The sequence below is a fragment of the Rhinopithecus roxellana genome, chromosome 17 (genome assembly GCF_007565055.1).
Source record: "Rhinopithecus roxellana isolate Shanxi Qingling chromosome 17, ASM756505v1, whole genome shotgun sequence".
Lineage (NCBI taxonomy): Eukaryota > Metazoa > Chordata > Mammalia > Primates > Cercopithecidae > Rhinopithecus > Rhinopithecus roxellana.
In genome coordinates this window covers 37,350,561-37,367,598 of record NC_044565.1, presented here as the reverse complement: position 1 = coordinate 37,367,598, position 17,038 = coordinate 37,350,561, and the positions used below count along the sequence as shown (strand labels likewise).

General features: G+C 37.3%; 1 protein-coding gene across 6 annotated transcripts in view; it reads right to left on the bottom strand.

Moving 5' to 3' along the window:
- Positions 1-17,038, bottom strand: part of VPS54 (VPS54 subunit of GARP complex) — a 127,831-nt gene that overhangs the window by 86,225 nt on the left and 24,568 nt on the right. For 3 of the 6 annotated variants that reach the window (XM_030921134.1, XM_030921131.1, XM_010381668.2), the window contains 3 exons: positions 13,890-14,045; positions 11,685-11,926; positions 2,003-2,081 (listed from right to left, as the gene is read on the bottom strand). In XM_030921134.1, coding sequence (XP_030776994.1) covers positions 2,003-2,081; positions 11,685-11,926; positions 13,890-14,025 — 457 coding nt within the window. In that variant the 5' untranslated portion in view covers positions 14,026-14,045. Of the gene's footprint in view, positions 1-2,002; positions 2,082-11,684; positions 11,927-13,889; positions 14,046-17,038 lie in introns of those variants that run through there. The other 3 variants (XM_010381669.2, XM_030921132.1, XM_030921133.1) reach the window with 3 other exon arrangements.

Genomic DNA, 17,038 nt, shown 5'->3' with positions numbered 1-17,038 from the left:
CTGTCTCGGTATCTTCAGCCTCTTCCCTTGTACTAGCTCTCTTACCTCTGTATATAAACTTGCTCAGTTCTTTCCCATTAAAATGTGTATATATATACACACATACACACATATATATTTTATATATATATGTAAAGAAAAAGATAAAACGGGGCCAGGACCAGGTTGAGGCAAGGGTGGGACCTCAGATGCAAAAGTACTCACTCTCAGGGACAGTCAAATGCCTCTCTTACCTGATCTAGTCCTGGCCATGAAAAAATATTCTTCCACTCTGTTCCCTGTAGTCAATAATCTATCTCAAATCTTCTAGTGACATAATACTGGTAGTCTACATTTCTTTCTCTTGTGCTCACTCCTTAATATATAGTATTGAGGTTTCTGGACCTGCCATAAATGCTCTCCCTGAGATGTCCTAATTGCCAAAACAAAGGAGACTTCTCAGTGTACAAATCGATCTATCCCTGAAGTATTCTGACATTATAGACCAACTAACTGTTCTTAGTTTCTGAAATCTTTGCTAGCTTTAACTTTTAAGGTGCAATTCTCTCTTGGTTGACTTTCCTATCTCTCTGACCACTTTCTGTCTCCTTCACAGGTATCTCACCTTCTGTCTGCCCCTTAAATGCGACAGCTTAATTAGTGCTCCATCGCCAGTCGTTTTCTTCTCACTATTCACATCTTCCCTGGGCAATCTCACCCAATGTCCTTGGATTCAACCACCATGCTATTGTCCAGCATACCCGTCTATGATGGTATCTACCATACCTACATCTTCAGCCTAAATCTTCAACCTGAGCTCCACATTGCCAAAAAGGCATGTCCTTCACTGCAAATCTGCAATTAAACTTGCCTCCATCTCTCTCAAAATTCCTCCTCCTATATTGCCTCTCTCATTGAATTGCACTGTCACCCATCCAGTTGTCCAAGCAAGAAACCTGGGAATTGTCCTTGAATCATCTTGCTCCATTACCAATAACTGGCCACCAAAACCTGTGTCTCAATCTCTGAGTTACTTCCCAAAGGCCTAATTTCCTCTCCATCTCCATTGTAACTGTTACTGGAATATCATTTTTCATTTGTATTACTGCAGTAGCCTCCACTGTCTCCTTGCCTCTAGTCTAATCATCATCCCATAATTCACTATCCACAACTATTTTCACAGAAAAGTATAATCATAAATCCGATCATGCCTAGTTAAAAATATTATGTAGCTTTACAGTGTCTTCGGAAAAAGTAAAATTCCTTATCATAGCATATAAGTTTCTTCATGATCTGACCCCTGCCTATGCTTCAGTCTCATCTCTTGCTCCCAGTAGAACCAACATATTAAACTCTTACAGTTTCTTGAACATTCTGCTCTCTCTTTATTCTATGGCTTTGTATAAACTATTCCCTTTTCTTGGAATGTCTTCTCCCATGTAAATGTTTCAAACTAACAACTTTAAAACACACGTAATCACTGTCAACTCTAGGAATGCTTCTACAGCTAAGTTAGGCATGTTATACAACTTTACCACACTGAACTTACTCTTTAATATACAATGATACAATTATTGGTTTATTTCTTTAAACTTATTCAGGAGAACATCAGTTCTTTGAGGACCAAAGCTACTTTTTACTCATCTATAGGTTTACTTTAGGGTCTCACTACATTACTGTTCTCAAACTCACAGGCTCAAGCAATCCTCCCACCTCAGCCTCCCAAGTAGTTGGGAATATACACATGTGCCATCATGTCTAGCTTACTCATCTATTTTTAAGCAACAAGGAACATACCAAGCACAAAGATATTCAATCAATATTTGTTGAACTGAAGGATTATACTACTGTCAGATCTATTTTTCTCTTAGAAGTTCTCAGAAAATATTATAATCATAGGTTTTAAAAATTTTACTAGAAATAAAAATTATAGATATAATAGGCAATAAGGTCTCAAAATAAAGATCTTGTTCACTAATATTTATGCTATGCTTTATTATCTATAAATAACACATATTCATACCATGAGTATGTAAAAGAGTCCTTTCAAAGGTATCTTTAGGAGGACAAATATTCTTGCATCTCTCATGAATCTTCTCTCTCTAATAAAAAGACAAATAACATGATCAATGTATGTGTAAACATGAGTATTCAAAGCATGAAAATGTTTTGCAACAGAATATCAGAATATGCCAAATTAGTCCTACAACTTTGAATATGAAATCAGTAGCCCCCTGAACTTAAATACAAGTAACAAGTGTGCTTAATACACCAAATACCTCTGAGATCTACACACATCTATATACCTATATCCATTCCATCTTATATAATTATAGTAAATTCCCCATATTTTGAATAAAGTGGGAAAGCAAATGGGAAATATTTATATAACAAATCAATTAGGAGAATAATTTGAATCAAGAAAGAAAATTCAAAAACCTATGTATTTAAGATAGAAAGATAGAAATTAGGCCAGGTGCTGTGGCTCACACCTGTAATCTCAGCATTTTCGTAGGCCAAGGTGGGCAGATCACCTGAAGTCAAGAGTTCGAGACTAGCCTGGCCAACATGGTGAAACCTCATCTCTACTAAAAATACAAAAATTAGCCAGGAGTAGTGATGCACACCTGTAATCCCAGCTACTGCGGAGGCTGAGGCACAAGAATCGCTTAAACCCAGGAGGCGGAGGCTGCAGGGAGCCGAGATCGTGCCAATCAATGCACTCCAGCCTGGGTGGCAAAGTGAGACTCCAAGGAGGGAGGGAAGGAGGGAAGGAGGGAAGGAGGGGAGGAAGGAGTGGAGGAAGGAGGGGAGAAAGCGGGGGAGAGGAAGGAAGGAAGGAAGGAAGGAAGGAAGGAAGGAAGGAAGGAAGGAAGGAAGGAAGGAAGGAAGGAAGGAAGGAAGGAAGGAAGGAAGGAAGGAAGGAAGGAAGGAAAGGAAGGAAGGAAGGAAGGAAGGAGGGAAGGAGGGAGGGAGGGGAGGAGGGGAGGGAGGGAGGGAAGGAGGGAGGGAGGGATTATTGACATGTTCTGAGTCAAAAAACAAAAAAAATCTCACTCTGATTTAGAATTAGATGAACACTAACAACATTATTATATTTTCAGAGATATCACCGAAAGGATACCTGAGAAAGTGAAGTGTGGTACTAAGAAAAGCAGCAGGCCAGCAGTGTTCAGAGTTCTGGTAGCAATTCTATCAGTTACCACAGGACTGTTTTCCAAAGTGGCCATACCACTTTGCATGCCCACCAGCAATAAATAAGAGTTCCTGTTGTTCTATATCCTTGTCAACATTTGGTATTGTCAGTGTTTTAGATTTTTGCTATTCTAATAGATATGTAATGGCATCTCATTTTAACTAGGAATTCCTTAATGACATTTGATATTGAGCATCTTTTTATATGCTTATTTGCCATCTGCATTATCTTCTTTGGTGAGGTATTTAGATCTTTCGCTCTTATTTTTGAAGGTAAAATACATATAACATAAATTTATCATGTAAAATTATTTGCTATGTTGACTATCTTTTCATGTGCTAATTGCACACTTTTATACCTTTTTTGGGAAAAGGTCTATTAAGTCCTTTACTTATTTTTTAATTTGGCTGTTTTGTTGTTGTTGAGTTTTAACTCTTTCGTTTATTTTTGCTACCAGTCCCTTTTTATTTTTTGAGACAGGGTCTAGTTCTGTTGCCCAGGCTGAAGTTGCTCACTGTAACATCAAATTTCAGGGCTCAAGCAATCCTCCTGCCTCAGCCTCCAGAGCAGCTAGGACTACAGATGCACACCACCATGCCTAATTTTTTTAATTTTTTCTTGTAGAGATGGGTTCTTACTATGTTGCCCAGACTGGTCCTGAACTCCTGGTCTCAAGTGATTCTCCCACCTCCACCTCCTAAAGTGCTGGGATTACAAGGAATAAGCCACCACACCCGACCGTCAATCCTGCAACAGATACATGTTTTGTAAATATTTTCTCCCAGTTTTTGGCTTGTCTTTTCATTCTCTTAACAGTGTCTTTCACAGAGTAGAACTTTTTAATTTTAATGAAGTTCAACTTTTCAATTTTTTCTTTCATGGATTGTGCTTTTCTTTCATATCTAAAAAGTCATTACCAAACCCAAGGTTACCTAGATTTTCTCCTATGTTATCATCTAGAAGTTTTATAGTTTTGCATTTTACATTAAGGCCTAGCATCAACTTTGAGCTAATTTCCATGAATAGTGCAAGGTGGTGTGTCTATATTCTTTCTCTTTGGTAAGTGGATGTCTAGTTGTTTCAGTACCATTTGTTCAAACAACTATCCTTTCTCTATTGAATTATCTTTGCCCCTTTGTTAAAAATCAGTTGATTGTATTTGTGTGGGTCTATTTATGGGTTCTCTGTTCCACTGATCCGTATGTCTATTCTTTCACCAATATGACATTGTCTTGATTACTGTAGCTTTATAGCAAAACTTCAAATTGGGAGGTATCAGTCCTCCAGCTTTGTTCCTCTTTTAATACTGTGTTAGCTATTCTGAGTCTTCTTCTATATAAGCTTTAGAGTCAGTTTTCAATATCCACGAAACCAACTGCTAGGATTTTAATCAGGATTATGTTGACTCTATTGATCAAGTTGGGAAAAAGAGATGCCTTGACAATATTGAGTCTTCCTATCCACATATATGAACTACCTCTCCATTTATTTATTTAATTTCTTTCATCAGAGTCTTGTAGTTTTCCTCAGATAGATCTTATATATATTTAGATTTATACATAAAGGCTTTTCTTTGATGCTAATGTAAATTGCATTGGGTTTTTAATTTCAAATTCCAATTGTTCACTGCTGGTATATAAGAAAGTAATTAATTTTATATATTAACCTTGTATCTTGCAACCTTACTACAGTCACTTATTAGTTCCAGGAGTTTCTTTTTGGATTCTTTGGGATTTTCCACACAATCATTTCATCTGGAAACAGTTTTACTTCTTCCTAATTTTTACATATTTTAGTTCCTTTTCTTGTCTTATTACATTAGTTAGGACTTCCAAGACAATGTTAAAAGAAATAGTGAGACGGGACATCCTTACCTTGATCCTATTTGTAGTGGGAAGCATCTAGTTTCCCCCATTAGCAATAGAGTTTTTGTAGATTGTTTTCTCTCTTGAGACAAGAGTCTCACTCTGTCGCCCAGTCTGGAGTGCAGTGGTGTGATCTTGGTTCACTGCAACCTCCATCTCCTGGGTCCAAGTGATTCTCATGTCTCAGCCTCCCAAGTAGCTGAAATCACCATTGCAAAATTATAACTGAGACAGTGAAAGAGATCTGACCTAACCAACTCCATCTTGCTTCTAACCTCCAAGGTGTTCTTGTCCATTCTTGGGCACAGGGTGAACTAACTTTGGGAGGAATTTAGTTTATAGTTTAAAACAAAGATGATAACAGTCCTTTTCCAAAACAAAACCACCTTCTTGCCGGGGGGCTAGACTGCCTTTGTTCGACTAACAAATTAGCCACAAGATTAGAAATTACGGTTTAGGGGTCAAATCATGCAGCTGGAGACTACAAGATTCTGACCCTCCCCCTAAACTGCTCCTAAGATCCATGCTTGAGATATTTTGCAGACCCTGTACTTGATGGATCAGCTGGTACCACCCAGATCAATAAACTGGCTCATTTGACCTTGTGGGCCCCACCCAGGAACTGACTCAGCACATGGAGATGGCTTCTCCCTATGATATCATCACTGACCTGACCAATCAGCACAGCCAGCTCACTGGATTCCCCTCACCCACCAAGTTGTCCTTAAAAACTCTGATCCTCAAATGCTCGGGGAGACTGATTTGAGTAATAATAAAACTCTAGTCTCCCACACAGCCAGCTCTGCATGGATTCCTCATTCTCTATTGCAATTCCCCTATCTCAATAAATCAGCTGTCTAGGCAGCAGGCAAGGTGAACCCATTGGTGGTTACATAGCTAGGATTACAGGCGTGTGCCACCATGCCCAGCTAAATTTTGTGTTTTTAGTAGAGATGAGTTTCACCATGTTGGCCAGGCTGGTCTCAAGTCCTGGCCTCAAGCATCCTGCCAAAGTGCTGGGATTACAGGCGTGAGCCAACACGCCCAGTACATTCTTTATCAAGTTAAAGAAATTCCTTCCTGTTCCTAGTTTTCTGAGAGTTCTTTTTTTAAAAAAATAATGAATGGCCAACACAGGCAGACTGCTGACTGTTTGAGCTCAGGAGTTTGAGACCAGCCTGGACAACATGGCAAAACCCTATCACTACAAAATATACAAAAATTAGCCAGGTGTGGTGTTGTGGTGGTGCTCACCTGTAGTCCCAGCTACTTGGGGGGTGCTGAGATGGGAGGATTGCTTGAGCGGGGAGGTTGAGGCTACAGTGAGCTGTGATTCTGCCACTGCACTCCAGCCTGGGCAACAGAGCGTGACCTTGTCTCAAAAAAAAAAAAAAGGCCTAAAGTTTTCTTTACTTATAATGTCTTTGTCTGATTTTAGTACTAGCTTCATGATGGCCTCACCAAATGCATTACAAAGTATGTCCTTAGCTTCTATTTCCTGAAATAGATTATAAATAATTGGGGTAATTTCTTACCGAAACGTTTGGTAGAATTCACCAGGGAACGCATCTGGGCCTGGTGATTTCGGTTTTGAGCAGTATGATTGATCCAATTTCTTTAATAAATACAGGCCTATTCAAAATATTTATTTCTTGTTGTGTAAGCTTTGGAAAATTGTGTCTTTCAAAATAAATCGGTTCATTTCACCTAGGATATCAAATTTCTGGGCACAGAATTGTTCACAATATTCTCTTATTATCCTTTTAATGTCTGCGGGATCAGTAGAAACAGCCCCTCTTTCATTTTTGATACTAATAGCTTATATCTTCTCTTTTTCTTTTTTTGAAAACAGTCTTGCCCTGTCACCCAGGCTGGCGTGCAATGGCGCAAGCTCAGCTCACTGCAACTTCCGCCTCCCAGGTTCAAGTGATTCTCCTGCCTCAGCCCCCAAGTAGCTGGGATTACAGGCGCCCACCACACCATACCCAGCTAATTTTTGTATTTTTAATAGAGATGGGGTTTCACCATATTAGCCAGGCTGGTCTTGAACTCCTGGCCTCAGGTGACCCACCCACCTCAGCCTCCCAAAGTGCTGGGATTACAGGCGTGAGCTACTGCACACAGCCTTCTCTTTTTTCTTAATGTAGCTAAATGTTTATCAGTTTTATTGATTTCACAAAGAACCAGCTTTTGCTTTTGCTGATTTTCTCTACTGATTTGCTATTGTCAATTTCCCTGATTTCTGCTCTAAGTTTTATTACTGCTTTTCTTCTGCTTACTTTGGATTAAATTTGCTCTTCTTTTGATAATTTCCTAAGGTAGAAGCTTAGATTAATTTTAAATTTTCTTCTTAAGCATTCAATGAAGCTTTGAGTGCTTATTTAAGCAAGACTTCCTTGAAGCCTTACTTCCCTTGCATCCCACACATTTTTATAAGTTTGTATCAGCATTTCTTTAAGCTCACTGATTTCTTCCCCTGCCACTTCAAGTCTATTGATGAACTCATCAAAAGCATTCTTCTTTTCTGTTATACTATCTTTGATTTGTAGCATTTCCTTTTGATTCTTAGTTTCCATCTCTCTGCTTACATCTGTTCTTGCATGTTGTCCATGTTTTCCACTACAGCCCTTAGTATATTAAACATAGTTACTCTGAGTTCCCAGTTTGATCATTCCAACATCACAACCGCATCTCAGTCTGATTCTGATACTTGATCTGTCTCTTTAAACAGTGTTTTCTGTCTGGTATGCACTGTAATGTTTTGCTGAAAGCCAGATATGATATACCAAAGTTAAAAAGAACTGAGGTAAATAGGACTTTAGTATGAAGTTTTGTTTATCTGGCTAAGAATTAGGCTTTATTTACTCATTGTTATAGCTTCAGGTGTCAGAGGCTAAAATTTCCACTGGTGTCCTTGTTTTTCATCTCTCCTGCTATATTCAGGTTTCCCTGCAGACCTCTTAAATAAGGTCTGAGATATGTAGTCCTTTCAGTTGTATTCTCATTATTCAAGCACCCCACTGATGTGGAGGTAATGTGTGAAGGGAGGGGAAGCATTCTATGATCTTATGATTAGGTTTCAGTCTTAGTGAGCCTGTGTCCCTGGACTGTGACCTTCACAGGTACTTCTCAGTTGTTGATTTTCAGTTTGCTCAGATTTTTTGTTGTGAGAACAGGAGTGACAACTTCCAAGCTCCTTACATGACAGATCAGAAGTCTGTTTAACTTTTTAAGAAACTGTCAAACTTTTTTCCAAAGGGGTTGTAGCACTTTAAATTTCCACCAACAGTATATGAGAGTTCCAGTTACTCCATGAAGGCTGGCAGTAGGATGAAGCAAGCAAGAAGCATATGGTACAATATTTAAGGAGGTACCCACTCTTAGATTCCAGTGCCTCTCACGTTTTGCTCACCTGCCTCACCTTATCCTAGAACCAGCTCTGTCTTCCACATCTTCACCAAAATTTGAAATAATGTGTGTAGATTTGGAATTACTGTTTCTGTAAATGTTTGGTAGAATTCTCCAGTGAAGCCATGTTTACCTGAGCTTTCTTAGTGGAAAGGTATTTAACTATACATCAATGTAACAAATATAAAGCTATTTCAGATTTCAGATTTTCTATTTCTTTTTGTTTTGTTTTTTGAGATGGAGTCTTGCTATCGCCCAGGCTGGAGTGCAATGGCACGATCTCAGCTCACTGCAACCTCCACCTCCCAGGTTCATGCGATTCTTTTGCCTCAGCCTCCCGAGTAGCTGGGACTACAGGTGTGCACCACCACGCCCAGCTAATTTTTGTACTTTTAGTAGAGACAGAGTTTCACAACGTTGGCCAGGCTGGTCTCAAACTCCTGACCTCAGGTGATGTGCCCACCATGGCCTCCCAAAGTGCGGGGATTATAGGCATGAGCCACCATGCCCAGCCAGATTATCTATTTTTTCTCGAAAGATATTTGGTATTTTGTGTCATTCAAGAACTCTGTAAATTCATTTAAGCTGTTGAATTTACTGGCACAAAGTTATTCAAAATATTTCATTATTAGGCTTTTAATCTCTGTAGAATCTGTAGTGATATCACCTTTCTTATTCTTGTTATTGGTGACTTGTATCTTTTCTTTTTTTCCTAATCAGTATTGCCAAAGGCTTATCAAGTTTATCTACTCAAAGAATCAGCTTTTGGTTTCACTAATTTTCTCTGTTGTTCTCCGATTTTGACTTTGATGTTTATTCTTTATCTGTTTAATTTTTTTGTTTTTGGAGACAGTGTCTTGCTCTGTCACCCAGGCTGGAATGCAATGGTGCGATCTCGGCTCACTGCAACCTCCACCACCCAGTTTCAAGCGATTCTCCCACTTCAGCCTCCTGAGTAGCTAGGATTACAGGCACTTGCCATCATGCCTGGCTAATTTTTTTGTATTTTTATAGAGATGGGGTTTCACCATGTTGGCGAGGCTGGTCTTGAACTCCTGACCTCAGGTGATCCGCCCACCTTGTCCTCCCAAAGTGCTGGGATTACAGGCGTGAGCCACTGTGCCTGGCCATTTTTCCAGCTTCTTAAGGTGTAAGCTGAGGTCACTGACTTGAAATCATTATTCTTTCAATAATATATGCATTCAGTGCTACAAATTTCTCCGTAAGTGCTAACTGAGCATCACCCCACAAATCCTGATATGTTGTGCTTTCATTTCCATTCAGTTCAAACTACTTTCTGATTTTTCTTTCTTCTTTGACTCACATTTTATTTAGAAGTATAAAGTTCTGGTTTCCAAATATCTGTGGATTTTCCACCAACCTTTCCATTATTAATTTCTATTTTAATTATACTGTGTTCAGAGAGCATACTGTGTATGAGGTGAAGTCTTCTAAATGTATTAAAATTTGTTTTCAAACCTAGAATATAGTCTATGTCCATAAATGTTTCATGAACACTTGGAAAAAAAAGTATATTCTTCTATGTTATATGGAGTGCTCTTTCAAGTCAGGCCAGGTTGGTTAATGGTTCAAGTCTATTATAATCTCGCTGATACGCTGCTTGTCCCATCATTTATTGAAAGAGTATTTGAAATCTCCACAATTATGAATAGCTACTTTGCCATAAAATTCTCAGCTTCTGCTTCACATGTTTTGAAGCATATTAGGGGCAAAAATGTTTAAAACTATCATGTGTTCCTGATTAACTGACCCTTTTATCATTATAAAATAACATTCTTTATACATATTAATAGTTTTGGCTCTGAAATCTACTTTGTTATTAATATAGCCATTTCTGCTTTCTTTCGACTACTGTTAAGCATGGTATATATTTTTTCATCCTTTTAAATGTTTCTTTCTTTCTATTGAAGGTATGTTTCTTATATATAGCATATACTTGGGTCATCAAATCTCACAATCTCTATCTTTTAATTGGGATGCTTAAACCATTTGGATTTCATGTAATTACTGATATAATTAGGCTTAAGATTATCATCTTGAAATTTATTTTATGTCCTATCCATTCTTTTTTTCTTTTTATGCCTTTGTTTGGATTGAGAATTTTTAAAATTCCATTTCTCTCTTCCATTATTAGCTGTAATTCTTTGTTTTGCTATTTTAGTAGTTGCTTTAGGGTTTATTGTTAAACCCCTTGCTAGAAACATAAGCTTTGTAAGACAGGGAATTGATGTCAGTTTTGTTCTCTGCTGTATCCTCATGTTTAGAAGACTACCTGACACATGGAAGACATTCATTAAATATTTGATAAATACACAAATAGAAAAACCAAATTATAGGTTACAAAGGCATAGTAATGTTCATCCACTTAACGATCACTAAGATCTGATCACTGAAAACAGTTTTTGTGTTCTGTTTTCAATGATCAGATCTAAGTGATTGTTAATATGGCAATATATACATACAAAGGCAAACAAAATATACAGGTTCTGTATAAAAATATTTGATAGTAATAAAAATGAACCAGATGCTATATAGTATGAAGGTTAATACAGCCATATTCAAAAAAGTGCAAAGTAAGTAAAATAAAACCAGCTAAATTCAAATTAGGCTTGCTAATGAAAAAAGTATAAAAAGGAATGGTTATAAAAATGTAATATCCCTTGTACCACTTTAATGATTTTAATTATATTGATAACAGGCATTTACTAATAATCTAAAAATGAATTGATAGACCATCTAAAACTCTGTACTATACTCAGTTCTTGCTCTCAGACTGGGTTTAAAGTAATATATTAAGTTATAATTATGTCTAGAGATATTATAACTATCTGCTAGAGCTAGGGTGCTCTATAGAATTGTATGCAGTGAATCAGACAAAGAAACAGTAATATTCTGCCAATTTCTCAAACCTCACAAATCATCTGGACTTCACAGGCCTAACAGAATCATTCTCCTTAGTAAGTAGGGTAGGTTTCATGTTGAATCTTAGCATTATTTGGAATGTGTAATTCTGAAAAATCACTACTGTAAGAGAAATGTATTAAAATATATTTAAGCAAAGAATTAAATGCAAGCCCAGGACAGTATAATTTGTATGAACAAAAAGAATACTATAGGTTCATCAAACATTACTGGTCAAAAATCTATAATAAAGCATACTAAAAATATTTCTATTACGTTTGGCCTGACGATAACTAGCCAAGATTAGATATTACCTGAGAGATTTCCTGTTGATATACTGTAAAATGTTCCTTGCTGATCTGTGGGAGGTAGAATGAAGGTATGACTTCAGTATCCACAAAGTTCAATCCCCATGTTTTTGTGAAGAAGTCAGATTCTCTTTTTGCTAATCTAGGATCATTTAATGCTGCTGGGAGATTTACTTTGGAATGATATACAGTCCATCTATGTTGATCTGTAACTAGAGATGGGGCAACATATAAACTATGTGAATCACCTGCAAAAAGTAAACAAGAGAACTCTGTAAATGCTGTAAAGTTGGTTCTATGTTTGAAAGTACACACTAGAAAACTAAAAATGCATAGATTTCATCTTACGCAAACCAACTAATCTTCCACAGTAAATGATTTAATAAAAATCAATCTGATTGAATAATCTTCAGCCGCCAGCATCAATTACTAAGGCTTTGAAAAACATGCACAAGATAAAAGATATGCAAAATTTGAGAGTTATAGTTGCAGGGTGGAGTGAATAGTCAAAGTCTTTCATGAATTCTTTTCCTTAATGTACAATTACTCTATCTTTTTTTTTAACATCAGAACTATGCTACCTTCTATTATAAATTTTCTATCCTTTAATACCCCACTGTTTTCTAGAGGTAGGCTTCTTTTCTATTATATCATGGCAGGTTCTCCTGGATAAAATATCCTTTGGCTTATAATTAGGTGACATAAATGTTGCTGTGGCATTAATCATACAAGAAGGAAAAATATATACTCTATTCTCATTATCAATAGTATTTTGGTTCCATAAAGTTATTGTGAATATGGAATTAGCAAACATTGAACCATTGCTTGTAGGGAAACTGAAGAGTTAGGTTCCTGTGAGCCTTTGGTCACAATAGTTTCATCAACCGATCAATACATAACCTTGTTTTGTTTGTTTAAAGATGCCTTATTCAGTATACATCATTGATTCACTAACACTGAACTTGTGGCTAACAGCACTGTAATTTATGCCTGAATGAAGCTCACACAACACATGTATATTCTCCATAAGGGACATCATAGCCTTCTTGCACTTAGGAACTCCAGATAGCATTTCAGCACTACGCTTAGGGGCAATTTAAATAGCAAAATCACCAAGCTCCAAACATGTGGCACCAAGTAAAAACAGACCACAAAAAGAACATTAGTTTATAGTATGAGAGCTGAAACAAGAAGGCATAGCTTTGCCTTGTTCAGCTTCAGCTGGGAATGCACGTGTCAGGTATTTCAAATCTTTCACTTCTCTGCACATGACTGCAAATTACCACAAATGTGCCACAAGTAGTGATTTGGGGATTGTGAATAAATTTTAAGGAGTCAGGAGAATCTGCAAATACATAATATGCAAATGATGAGGGCTGACTGTACCATGTTTTAACTAAGCAGTTTTCAATCTGTACCTTCATTTTCAAAACTTCTTCAGTTTATATAAGTAATGCATGAAATACATGAAAAAAACTATATTCCAATTTCCCAATCATTTCCAAAAGTTTTTTTTTTTTTGAGACAGAGTCTCGCTCTGTCACCCAAGCTGGAGTATACTGTAACCTCCACTTCCCAGGTTCAAGTGATTCTCCTGCCTCAGCCTCCTAAGTAGCTGGGATTACAGGCACGTGCCACCATATCCAACTAATTTTTTATGTTTTTGGTAGAGATGGGGTTTCACCATGTTGGCCAGGCTGGTGGTGAACTCCTGACCTCAAGTGATCTGCCTGCCTTGGCCTCCCAAAGTGCTGGGATTACAGGCGTGAGCCACCATGCCTGGCCCCAAAAGATTTTTTTTTTTTTTTTGAGATGGAGTCTGGTTCTGTTGTCCAGGTTGGAGTGCAGTGGCGCGATCTCAGCTCACTGCATGCTCCGCCTCCCAGGTTCACACCATTCTCCTGCCTCAGCCTCCCAAGTAGCTGGGACTACAGGCACCCGCCACCACGCCCGGCTAATTTTTTGTATTTTCAGTAGAGACGGGGTTTAACCACGTTAGCCAGGATGGTCTCGATCTCCTGACCTCGTGGTCCGTCCGCCTAGGCCTCCCAAAGTGCTGGGATTACAGGTGTGAGCCACTGCGCCCAGCCCCGTCAAATGATTTTTAACATCATAAAATTTACTCTTCTAACATAGGTATATAAAACCTGACTACTCATTTAAAGATAATAGAAATCATCAGTAAAACTCCTACAAAAAAAAAAGCATTACCTGTGGGTTCCTTGGGACACACATCTGGCAGTGACGGTACAGGTCGAATGTGTTTTGACGAATCTACCTCTATTTTAAAGAAAACATCACTGCTGCTTCCTTGAGGCACTGGTGAAGAACTGTGGCTTGAAGCCATTGCATAAAATCACCACTCAACTGAAAACGAGTAAGAAATAATAATTAAGACACTTACTGCAAATCAAAATCCAACTCTAAGTATTACATATGTCACAAACTTTCTTTCAAAAACAGAAGAATTTTTCAAAATACCTCAAAGTACGCAATTTGAATATTTGCTCTTAACTGGGAAAATTGATCACAACATTTATTTACTAAGACAGTTATTTGTCCCTATTTTTTAAAAAGTGAAACATCCTTAATCTTTTATTCAAAGTACAAAAAATACCAAGGTTGTACCCAACACATATTAAAGATTAAAAACACTCTATTAATTCAACAAGTATACAATAGTTATGCATTATAGCAAAACAGGCAAGTGCATGGGCCTGCTTAGGTCCATATCCTATGTTTACTCACTAGTGGTGAGGAAATTTACTTAACCTTTATGTATGCATCTTTCCTCATCAGTAAAATGGAGATGAAACAAGATGTTATCTCATAAACATCCCAGTGTGAATTATGAGAATGGACATAAGTAAAGCATGTAAAATAATGTCTGCCTCAAAGTTAGTATTCAGAGAGGTTGCTGTCATTGTAATTATTACTATGATGTGACTGCTACATAGTAATATCATGATTAAAAAATTAACAGGAAATTCTTTAAAAAGGAAGTGTCATTCTTCTAAGAGCTTGCAATTAATTAAAACAAATATATGTAAGCAAAACACAAGTTAACCTATGTCTACATTTTAAAGTAAGTACTGAAAGAATTTGTAGGGCAAGACAACATAATAGGCTACAGTGTCAGGTAAGATTTTATAAATGAAGCAATATTGAAACTGGATACTAAAGAACATGCATTATTTTATTATTGAAATGTTTAGAGATCACCTAGTCTAAGTTCTCTCAAAACGGAGATAAGAAAAGAAAGGCCCAGAAAGAATATGAGGTTTAACAATTCCAAAAAAACAAAACAAAACAAAACAAAAAGCCAAATTAGAAAATCTGGTGAATAGATAAACAAGAGTAGGAAATGAGGAGCAGAGGCTGGGCACAGTGGCTCATGCCTGTAAATCTCAGCACTTTGGGAGGCCAAAGCAGGTGGATTGCTTGAGTCCTGAAGTTCAAGATCAGCCTGAACGACATGATGAAACCTCGTTATCTACAAAAATTAGCTGGACGTTGTGGTGCATGCCTGCAGTCCAGTTACTCAGAAGGCTGAGGTGAGAGGATCGCTTGAGCCCAGGAGGCAAAGGTTACAGTGAGCCAAGCTCACGCCACTATACTCCAACCTGGGCAACAGGGTGAGACCTCGTCTCAAACAAACAAACAATAAATAAAAAATAAGGAGCAGAGATATGAGGCAAGAACCCGTGACAAATAGTTCATCTGTTCTAACTTCTCTCTAGTTTGCTGGAAAACTAAAAATATGTATCTGTCTCAGTACTTTCAATGCAAAGGAAACATAACCAAATATACCATTCACTGAAACTGTAAGAAACAAGCTGCTTTAAAAATACACAAAGATAAACAACTTCCTCAAGGTGCTTCAACAGAAAGCCTACGATAACATGAACAAAAGTTAATGAACACTGAATAATCAATCATAAGACTAAGGAAGTGACTATAGTGGAAATTGACCTGACTAAAGTGAAATGTTTACACTGGGAAGAAGTGACAAATAAATTATATTTACACACACGCACACAGCATAGCTAGATTGTAGTTGATTCTCTAAGCAATAAGGAGACATCAGAGGTTTGGTAGCAAAAGTTCTGTGAAGAAAATGGTATTTGGGAAAATTAAGAGTCTTTGAAAGACCTCTTTAATTTACATACACACACATTAAGTGTATGGTTGTTTCTGTATAAAGGTTTACACATATTTAAGAGAGATAAACATACATATTTATCTAAAGGATAATACACATACTTATTTAAAAGGTAAGATACACTGTACAACACAGAAACACTGTGTATGAAGTGATAAAGACAATTCTACATTTAAGATCAACCATGTTAACTTTCCCATTAAACAAAATGGCTAAAAACATTTTTGAAATTTTTTTAAATTTTTGTGAGTACACAGTAGGTATTTATCCTTTGTGTAACTATCTAATTATACTTTGTTATTTTAAAATGTACAATTAAAATCGCTTTTTACTCTAGTCACCCTGTTATGCTAGCAAATACTAAGTCTTATTCATTCTTTCTATTTTTCTGTACCTATTAACCACCACTACTTCTCCTCCAGGCCCCCTTCCTCAACACTTATCTTTCCAGGGCTCTGGTAACTATTGCCCTAGTTTCAATTATTTTCATTTTTAGCTCCCACAAATAAGGGAGAACATGTGAAGTTTCTCATTCTGTGCCTGGCTTACATAGTGACCTCCATTTCCATCCATCTGTTGCAAATGACAAGATCTCATCCTTTTCTATGGCTGAATAGTTCTCTATTGTGTATATGTACCACATTTTCTTTACTCATTCATCTGTTGATGGACACTTCAGCTGTTTCCAATTCCTATTGTGAATACTGCTGCAATAAACATGGATATCTCTTCAATATACTGATTTCCTTTATTGCACATTCTTAGGAGTGGGATTGTTGGATGATACAGCTCCATTTTTAGTTTTCCGAGGAACCTCCAAACTGCTCTCCATGGTGATTGTACTAATTTACATTACCACTAACCGTATGAGGGTTCCCTTTTCTCCACATCTTCACAAGCACTTCTTAATGCTTGTCTTTTGGATAAATGCCATTTTAACTGGGGTGAGATATCTCATTGTACTTCTGATTTGCATTTCTCTGATGATAAATACCCCCATTTGCATGTTTTCTCTTGAGTAATACCTATTCAGATATTTTGCCCATCTTTCAATCAACGTATTAGATTTTTATCTATAAGGTTGCTTGAGCTCTCTATATATTCTTGTTATTAATCCCTTGTCAGATGGGTAGTTTGCAGACATTTTCCTCCCATTCTGTGGGATGTCTCCTCACTTTGTTGTTTCCTTTGCTGTGCA